This window comes from Penaeus chinensis, chromosome 40 (genome assembly GCF_019202785.1).
Source record: "Penaeus chinensis breed Huanghai No. 1 chromosome 40, ASM1920278v2, whole genome shotgun sequence".
NCBI lineage: Eukaryota > Metazoa > Arthropoda > Malacostraca > Decapoda > Penaeidae > Penaeus > Penaeus chinensis.
This window is the reverse complement of record NC_061858.1, coordinates 1,092,280-1,102,279: the sequence shown is the minus strand read 5'-3', so window position 1 is coordinate 1,102,279 and position 10,000 is coordinate 1,092,280. Positions and strand designations below refer to the sequence as shown.

General features: G+C 35.6%; 1 protein-coding gene across 6 annotated transcripts in view; it reads right to left on the bottom strand.

Annotated features, from left to right (window-relative positions):
- Positions 1–3,213: 3,213 nt before the first annotated feature.
- The window catches only part of LOC125047259 (PRELI domain-containing protein 2-like), an 11,207-nt gene continuing 4,420 nt past the window's right edge, over positions 3,214–10,000 (bottom strand). For all 6 annotated transcript variants that reach the window (XM_047645480.1, XM_047645481.1, XM_047645478.1 and 3 more), the window contains exons 3-6: positions 5,979–6,139; positions 5,635–5,715; positions 5,090–5,207; positions 3,214–4,071 (exon numbers count right to left, since the gene is read on the bottom strand). In XM_047645480.1, the coding sequence (XP_047501436.1) occupies positions 5,099–5,207; positions 5,635–5,715; positions 5,979–6,139 (351 nt within the window). In that variant the 3' untranslated portion in view covers positions 3,214–4,071; positions 5,090–5,098. The remainder of the gene's footprint in view (positions 4,072–5,089; positions 5,208–5,634; positions 5,716–5,978; positions 6,140–10,000) is intronic.

The following is a 10,000-nucleotide window of genomic DNA, read 5'->3' as shown; positions in this document are numbered from 1 at the left end:
TATACACTTGAACTTAGCTCGTTATGAAATGGAATACTATATGATAGTAAATCTAAAAATGAGATATGTTTGTACGAAAAAAAAAATGTTAGTGGATATATTTAATTATGAGGAAAGAATTACAGATATACATATACAGTACATAAAACATAAAGGTATACATACTCTCTCTCTCTCTCTCTCTCTCTCTCTCTCTCTCTCTCTCTCTCTCTCTCTCTCTCTCTCTCTCTCTCTCTCTCTCTCTCTCTCTCTCTCTCTCTCTCTCTCTCTCTCTCTCTCTCTCTCTCTCTCTCTCTCTCTCTCTCTCTCTCTCTCTCTCTCTCTCTCTCTCTCTCTCTCTCTCTCTCTCTCTCTCTCTCTCTCTCTCTCTCTCTCTCTCTCTCTCTCTCGCTCGATCGCTCGCTCTCTCACCCTTCTCTTCTCTTCTATTCATTGTGACAAATGTAGAAAAGGTATGAATGAGAATGAACATCTTCACAGTGTAACAGAAGTATCTGACTGGCTTCGCCTACATCTTGTTCGGAATACAACTCTTGCACTGTGAAGGTATTCTTAGTCGTCCATACCTTTTCTACATGTGTCGCAATGAACACTTCACTCTTCTGCTGTGTGTGTGTCATTGGCTGACCTAACAAGGGGCTTCCCTCTCCCCCCCCCCCCCTTGATGTAAGCTCTGTTCACCATTGCCCCCCCCCCCCCCCGAGTCTACCGTTTACCCTTAGATCTTAAAACTGACTCAGATAAAAATGTTGTAACCTATAAAATGCAGACACGAAAGAGATCGATAGAGAGAGGGGGGGGGGGGGGTGGAAAGAGAGAGAGAGGGGGAGAGAGAGAGAGAGAGAGAGAGAGAGAGAGAGAGAGAGAGAGAGAGAGAGAGAGAGAGAGAGAGAGAGAGAGAGAGAGAGAGAGAGAGTGAGTGAGTGAGTGAGTGAGTGAGTGAATGAGTGAATGAAAGAGAGAGTGAGAGAGGGGTGGGGAAAAGAAACAGAAAAAGCTACACTGAGACAAGGACAAATAGACAAATAGACAGACTGACCGTCAGACACTGATTAACAAATAGACAGAAAGACCGACAGACAGATAGACTGACAGACAGACAGACTAAGAGAAGGACAGAAAAAGCAAAAAAAAGAAGAAAAAAAATGTGTGCACCATCTACCCAACACATCCAATGTCTTTCTCACATTACGTCACCCACCTCATCATCCATCATTGCACAGCTTATTCTGCTTGCAACTGTTATTTATCTATCCTTTTCTCATTATTGTTATTTCTCTCTCTCTCTCTCTCTTTCTCTTTCTCTTTCTCTTTCTCTTTCTCTTTCTCTTTCTCTTTCTCTTTCTCTTTCTCTTTCTCTTTCTCTTTCTCTTTCTCTTTCTCTTTCTCTTTCTCTTTCTCTTTCTCTCTCTCTCTCTCTGCTTCTCTCTTTCTCTCTCTCTCTCGCTCTCTCTGGTAATATGAACACTAGTTATCGTTTGCCCCCGCGTTTAGTTATTGACTTCTGATCACTGGTGATGTATAGTGGGTCCCCCTTACTGTTTTTTTATTTGACTAATGTTACTAAATATAGGCCTGTTTATGTTACTGTCTGTCTTTTTTATTGCTAGTGTCGCTTTATTCATATACTAAGTTCCTCACTACTGTATATTCAAAGGTGACTTTCTTTTTTTTTTTTTTTTCCAATCGTGCAAAGTATTTTTCAAAATATTTAAAGGTGATCCATACCTCTTCAATTCATTAATATTCTCATATTAGCTCATGAGGTCCGTTTTGAAATTCATGAATTATAGGAACAAAGCATTTAGTTTTCTAGTTTTTTTACTTAATGATAAATGAGGACTATTTTCCAAGATGTCATTCTCGTAATATTTTTTTTCATGTGTAATAACTAGGTTGTATTTTCCCACAAAGGTTTACAGTTTTGTGTCCTTTCTTCTATTCTTCTTTGTATATTTGTTATATATTTTCAGCCAATTGTGTTTTATGTTCTTTATCCCTTTTTTTGGGGTGGGGGGGAGGTAGACGGCCTCCTATATTTTGCAATGTCATTTTGTTTTTGTTTTCATATTTCCTGAAGAAAATTATGTGTAACTGATGGTAGCAAGATTTAAAATATATATATATATATATATATATATATATATATATATATTTAAAAATGTGCTTGTTCTCTCGAAACATGTGTTTGCATGCACTCACTCTCTCTTTCAATAGCTTGCTTGTACGGACGTATGCACACATGCACACATGCACACACGCACACACACACGCGCACAGACACAAACACACACACACATACAAACACAAACACAAACACACACACACAAACACACATACACACATACACACATACACACATACACACATACACACATACACACACACACACACACACACAAACACACAAACACACAAACACACAAAAACACACACACACACACACACACACACACACACACACACACACACACAAATAATATAATATTGTTTAGCACCTCCTGCTTACACCAGCTGTCACGCGACATTTTATCAGTTTATCTACTTCGATTATCCAGATTACTGTTCAAACATTCGGATATTGCGCCTGTGAGGGATCCAGCTAAATTTGGTGAATGATAAAGAGCTTTTTTTTCAATTAACAATATGACAGCCTAGCCAACTAAATTCCTGTCTATTTACTGTCAGTACTTTTTTGCTAAATTTCATCTGTAAATTTCTCCTCCGTTTTTACTTTGCAGTCACCAGAATCTTGAATATATATTAAATGCTTAATGAAAAGGTTAAAACAGATAAATGTGCTAGACATCAAAGGTCATATAGCGCTACTTGTAAAGTATTGTAGCAAAAAAGGTAAAATTAAGCCAGCATTTAGGATAACTGGGCAGAAGAAGGGGATGAAGAAGAGAAGGAATGAAAAGGGGGTGAAGAAAAGACCAGGCAAAATTAGCTGAGGCGAGGGCTGAGGTCCATGGCCCGGGCGATCCCTTCATTGGGCCTCAGTCTCGGCCTCTGAGTCCCCCCCACCCCCCACCAACAATGAGCAAGGGATTGGGGGGGGGATAATAAAGAGGCTCACATAGAAATTATTTTATGCTGTTGCAGTTCATTAACTGTCCAAGGCCAGAACAGAGACTGAATCAACAAATATCTATTTCTTCTTCTCTACTTACCTCATTTTCAACTGACTGTTCAGAGGATATTCATAATTTGTTTAAAGTTTTACCTTTTATTTGTTTGAACATATTCACAATAAGATTTAATGAGTGTACACCAAAATATAAAAGGAAACTATTAGATATTGTTATACCTATTCACAGCAATCATTAACTAAGACTTGGCATGCCCTCAGCTAAGTGTTTCTGGGAAATTTCAATCATTTGGATTTCAAACATTTACATTCAACATTTTGCAGGGCTTTCTTTGTTCATATTGTCTTCTATGATTACCAGCCACCCACACAAGGAAAAGACACAGACTTAACTTTAAATAAAACATAAAGCAATAAACCTGACTTGTTCTTCAGATAAACAAAGCTGTAATCGCTTCCTTCACATGGCTTTTATGACATTTGCTATGTTTACCACGTTCATAAGCAGTGGAATCCCTGGAATGATTTGTCATTGCAAGCAGATTTCTAAACAAAAACTGGAATATTGTCTAAGTACTAAAATGATCACCTTCTAAGTTCAAAAGTACAAAACGTGCTACCTAAAAATCACCAGTACCATATACAATGAATAAAATTTACATGTACTATAAGTTTCTCTGCCTGAAAAATCTGCTCACTAAACCCTAATTATACTATTTCTTCTCAATACAAAATCCTAAGACTAAATATCACCTCTTTACGACGTACGCAAAAGTGGAAAAATACAAATTATCCAAGTTCCTGAAATCATTCATGAGAAAAAGAAAATCCCAGATACTGTCTAATATCTAATGCTTTCCCTTTGTTATCAATATTACTAGGAAGACTCTTCAGATGTTGACAGCACAATGAGCAAGATTTCTAACGTTGCAGACTAGATATTCTTACTGTCGTGATTACGAATAATACTTCACGTAGGTCTGAAAAGAGAGAAATAAAAACATAAACATTTCATTCAGTGTCAGTCATTTTCTTTTATTTCATTTTGAATTATAATTAAACTATACTTTTCATTACACACTGTAGTAGTTGTTCTATGTAGTATAATTAGCAGTAGTACAGTAATAGTAATAGTAATAGTAATAGTAATAGTAATAATAATAATAATAGTAGTAGTAGTAGTAGTAGTAGTAGTAATAGTAGTAGTAATAGTAATAGTAATAGTAATAGTAATAGTAGTAGTACTAGTAATAGTAATAGTAGTAGTAATAGTAATAGTAGTAGTACTAGTAATATTAATAGTAGTAGTACTAGTAGTACTAGTAGTAGTAGTAGCAGTAGTAGTACTAGTAATAGTAGTACTAGTAATAGTAGTACTAGTAATAGTAGTACTAGTAATAGTAGTGCTAGTAACAGCAGTACTAGTAATAGTAGTGCTAGTAACAGCAGTACTAGTAATAGTAGTGCTAGTAACAGCAGTACTAGTAATAGTAGTACTAGTAGTAAAAGTATTAGTAGAGTACCACTAGTAGTAGTACTAATAGTAGGAGTACTAGTAGTAGTTTTTGCAGCGGCAGAACTAGCAGCAGAAGGACAAAGATAGAAGTAGAAGGAGCAGCAGCAACAGCAGGAGTTTGTAGTAATTAGTAGTAATCAGTCAGGAGTTAGTAGTTATTAGGAGTCATTAGTTTGTTAGTATTTAATGGGAGCAGCAATAGAAATAGTAGCATTAGTAATAGCAATATTAGTACAGTAGCAGCATATATATATATATATATATATATATATATATATATATATATATATATATATATATATATATATATATATGTATGTTTATATATACAAATATATACATATATATCGATAGATAATAGTAGTAGTAGTAGTAGTAGTAGTAGTAGTAGTAGTAGTAGTAGTAGTAGTAGTAGTAGTAGTAGTAGTAGTAGTAGTAGTAGTAATAATAATAATAAAAAAGTAGGTCTGTTGACTACATACCTGTTGACCTTACGCAAAGAGAAATTCTGAATACCAGACCCTTGAGAATCTCTTTGAACGCTCAGCCATCAGCTTTTCGGTGATGGTAATGCCACGCTGAGCACCAACGCTCAAGAACCTGAAAAGTTAGCTTCGGTTTTTCACTGATCCTTGCACAAAAACAATTGTCATAACTGGGTGGGTGGGTAGGTCAGTTTGTAGGTGAGTAGATATTGTAGGATGCTAGGTAAGTAGGTAGGTAAGGAGGTAGGATGGTAGGTGGGATGGTGGATAGGTAGGCAGATAAATAGATAGGTAGGTAGACAAACACAGACTTACTGATATGTGGACATACAAACATACATGAATATATTAAATGTATCTTATATACATATACATTCATTCATACATATAAACATATACATATAAACACACACACACACACACACACACACACACACACACACACACACACACACACACACACACACACACACACACACACACACACACACACACACACACTCACACACACACAGTACGTCTGAAAACCCAATAATCCACACCTTTTACCAAAAAGTTCAATGAGGGAACCAATTTTCCCAAGGCCGTGGACGGTGATTGTGCCTTCCTGATTGAACTGCGTCCTGAAAAAAAAAAAATAAATAAATAACTGACTCTAATCTTCTTTTACATCCTTTATCTGCTTTTATATCCCTTACAATCTTAGAACAATAACATTTTAAATATCTGTATGAACTGATAAATATAGTTGTAAGATACGGGACTCACAGCTGTGAACACACACCTATAATACAATTACATAAGTAAATTAGTAAAAAGTCATTCTTCTAATTAGCTTTATGCATATATGTAGATACACAATGACCTAGCCTGCTTCGGTCCTTACCAATTCGGATTCTGATGATGTGGCTTGTAAGTGGAGGCCTCCTTCATCGTGACCCAGTCTGACACGGAGAGGTTTTCAGATTCAACATCAAAGGTTCTCCTTTTTCTGTCCCACCAGCATTCCTCCTGGAGTTCCAGTTTCTCCACTTGTAAGCTTGAAACCTGTTGAAATACAGAGTGTTGGAAAGAGTACCTTTTGGACCAAGCCTTAATAAAGCTATGTTTTTTTTTCTGCAAAAATACTCTTAGGAAAAAAAATCGCATTTATTCTCATGTGTTACATTACTTACATAAAATACAATGTAACCAAAGAAAAATACATGGACTTCTAAGTCTTTAAAAAACAATATCTAGTATTCAGTTTTTTACAAATATACTACAGCCTGTTATCTGTTTCACCAGTCGCAGATATCTTAAGCATAAATGTTACCACCAAATTGAGCTCCCAACCAGCTGCTACTGCCAGCTAATTTTCAACTTATTCTGTTTAAACTGTCTATGCTAATAATAAATGATATCTTTAAAAAATTAGCCTATTATTAATACCATCAGTTACTGGTGACTGCTGTGAAGACTCAAACGAATCGTAAAAGATCTAACAAAGGAATAACTAATATACCTAATACAATATACTACTCAGTGCAAACAAAGAAATATAAAAGTAACACTAAACATTAGCGTAATATGTGAATCACCACAACACTAAGTAATTCAGTCTCACTCTCACTCACTGTTCTCACTTGATATAACTGTTTAAATAGGATATGCTTTGCCAAAACATCTGTATGATATGTATATGTACTTGGAATTTTTTTAAAGATACAGAAATTATATAAAAATAACTAAACACAAATCATAGAATTATCATACAACTGTGATAAGTTTTAAAAACACACTGGCAGACTAGAATTTTAGAGTCTTATCATCTCAAAACACCTTCATCGTCATCATCACCCCTACTGACATTTCCATTTCATCGCTCTCTGCAGAAACAAACAAGTAAACAAGTCTGCACCGATTAAACCCAGCAAAATAGTGATGCTGATCATCATCATCACCATCAGCATCATCATCATCATCATCATGAGCATCATCATCATCATCATCATCATCATCATCATCATCATCATCATCATCATCATCATCATGAGCATCATCATTGTCATCATCATCATCACCACCATCACCAACTACGGCTTCAGTGTCACCCCACCTTTGTCTTGCTGGTCTACTTTTAATTTCTTTTTCATCCAGGTATCTACTTAGTGCTTTTCTTGGTCTGTTTCTCATTCTAATGTTTTCTAACATCTTACCTTATTTCATACTAACTTAACATTCTTATCTTTGAATTCTTCTATTTCTGTTCTTTTCTCCTATTCATTTATTTTGCTCTCTATCTTTCCTTAAATATAAATAGATAAATAGATAAATAAATAGATAATTATAGCAGAACTAAAAAGTTCAAGTGCAATGGGCAAAGAGGGTATACAAAATGCCATCTAGCAGAATGATCTGCAGTAAAGATTCTTTCAAAAGCTACTGGAGGTGTAATTGAAAAAGAAGCACTGGCTGCTAGCAGTATTAACAAGGGCAAAGAGAAGGCATTGCAGAAATGTACCAAATTACCAGGTATTTGTAAAAATATTTCAAAACTCCCTCCTACCCAATAATTCTGCAACTTAAAACTACAAAAATAAATCCACAAAACAGGAGCACAGGTCAGAGGTCTCCTGAAAACATCAAAAAAATCTACAGGCCAACTAATATCACCCCTTACCTCCTGCAACAGTGTCCACTCTCTTGGAATATTTCACCCTGCCACTGGATGCATGTGAAAATAAATGGAGTTACAGCAGTTTGTCAAATTCCATAAAATCTTGATTGTATGGCTAATCATCTTAATCACAGCACTACTATTTTTTTATCAATCTGTTGCTATTAACTAAAATTAGCAAATCTACCCCCTACATCGTTAACCAAGAAAGATTGCTCATCAATAACGCATTTAAAAAAAAGGAAGATCTTCCACTAAATCAATGGTTTTGCTCCAAAGCATCACATGATTTCTCTTCAGCCAGTTTTTCAAGTTTCATTTTATCACAGCTACTATTTTTTTAAAAGGTGCTTCATTCATATATCAAAGATAAACCAATATTCTTCCCAGAACTTCACCTCAGTACAGCAATAAGGTATTTCACTTCATTTAACATTTCCTCCAGTGACTCCACCTTTTACTTCAACAATATGCAATCTCGCTTTAATGTGAGAAACACACAAGTATGAAATCTGCCATCCTAATGGTGCACTACCAATGCTAAAAATTGAAAGTTTCAGAAAACATTATCTGTACATCATTTACAACAAGATGCACGCATCGGGCTTTGAACTCCCTAAAGCAGCTGGTATATGCTGAAGTTATCAGGTTAAGGACATGGTCCAGCACCTTACTGTGTGTCTGTCTGTCGTGAAGACAACACAAGAAACCAAACCTAAATAATTGTCAACTATGAGAGCATCTCCCAACATGGGGTACAGATCCTACAGTGGGGTGAGGTGACCACTTTCAGGGGTTCTTTGAAAATAGTGCAGTACGTGAAGAATGTAATACATCCTGAGAGGTAAAATTAAACTACCTGACAGTTTTCATTCAGGATGAAAGCAAGTAATGGCTACATACAGATCAGTTAAGTGATGACTTTTGTAGGTGAGGAAAGGTTGCAATAACTTATAGTAATCTAGGTAACTACATGAGAGAAGTTTCCTCATAATTGATACTTTATATTATTGTGCTGCATGGATTACATAAAAAAAGAACAATAATATTAGTATGCACAATATATGTGCCTATTGACAGAAGAAATGTGTTTCCTTGCTTCCAATATCCTGTGTACAAAATGGACTGTACAAGCAAGAGAAAGTAACTAAAGTTAGATTTAATATCTGTTTATTTTGCCTACAACATCAGAAAAGTCAATAAATCGTATCTGTCTCAAAGCACATAAAAAAACAAACAAGAGCTGAGGATTCATAAAGAAGCCAGGTCCTTGTTGGTCCTACAACCCACTGGGAGATGACATAAGTCATAGACTATATGACTGAAAATCCTTTTAAGTGGGTGTTCTGCCTTAAGGCTAAAGGCTCTCCAGGACTTAATAAAGAACCAGGCAAAAAGAAGAACCAGCTTACCATAATGAAGCCAAAGGAGAATCGTCTTACACAAGAGATTAAAGGAAATCACCAAACAAAAGGAAAAATCTAATGTAAGGAAAATGTGCAAAACGCCTCTGATTCTCTGTCTACAAATGCTTCCTCTGTCATGATAGGGAAAGAAAAATGCTGTTCAACAATAGCAGAAGAGAATACAGAACCTTTTTCCGTAGTGTGAGGCTTATTACTTGGGTTTAGACATTGTGAAACAGTAATGCTGGACAGGTTGAATCAATTGTAATTTACGCTTTAATGGCCACACAAACTGAATGGGCAAGTTCAAGGCCTTAAGTATTTAGCAAATTAATAATTCCTTCTTTTCCGAAGAGACAGAATCACTTTTCCATTTACATAAAAAAAGAAACAAACCTGATACATGTCATGTTTGAAAAGAGTATGAAACACATCCTCAGTTACACACACACACAAAAAAAAGTCAAACTTTCCTATTAAGTATATTCTAAAGTATATTCATATTCAAAAGAAAACTATTCTCCTAAATATACAAAAAGTAAGAGAGTGGAAAGCTTCCCTATTAATGGAAGTTCATACAAAAGGGAGGTCAGGGATAAGGTCCCAGACACGATTTCCTCGACATGTCCCCTTAGACCTGCTAATGCAAATATGAAAAACTCAAAGACTAGATGTGGCTTTAGTGTTGACCAGATTTGGGTTGAGATATAGGTTGAGGGTGAAGGAAAAGGGCTCTGTTCATTTTTATTGGCTTACGATGATATTTTGTGCAGAAAAAAAAAAAAATAAATAATAGTTATTACTGATGCCAACTGGCGTGAATGACCCTAGACTAAAAACAAA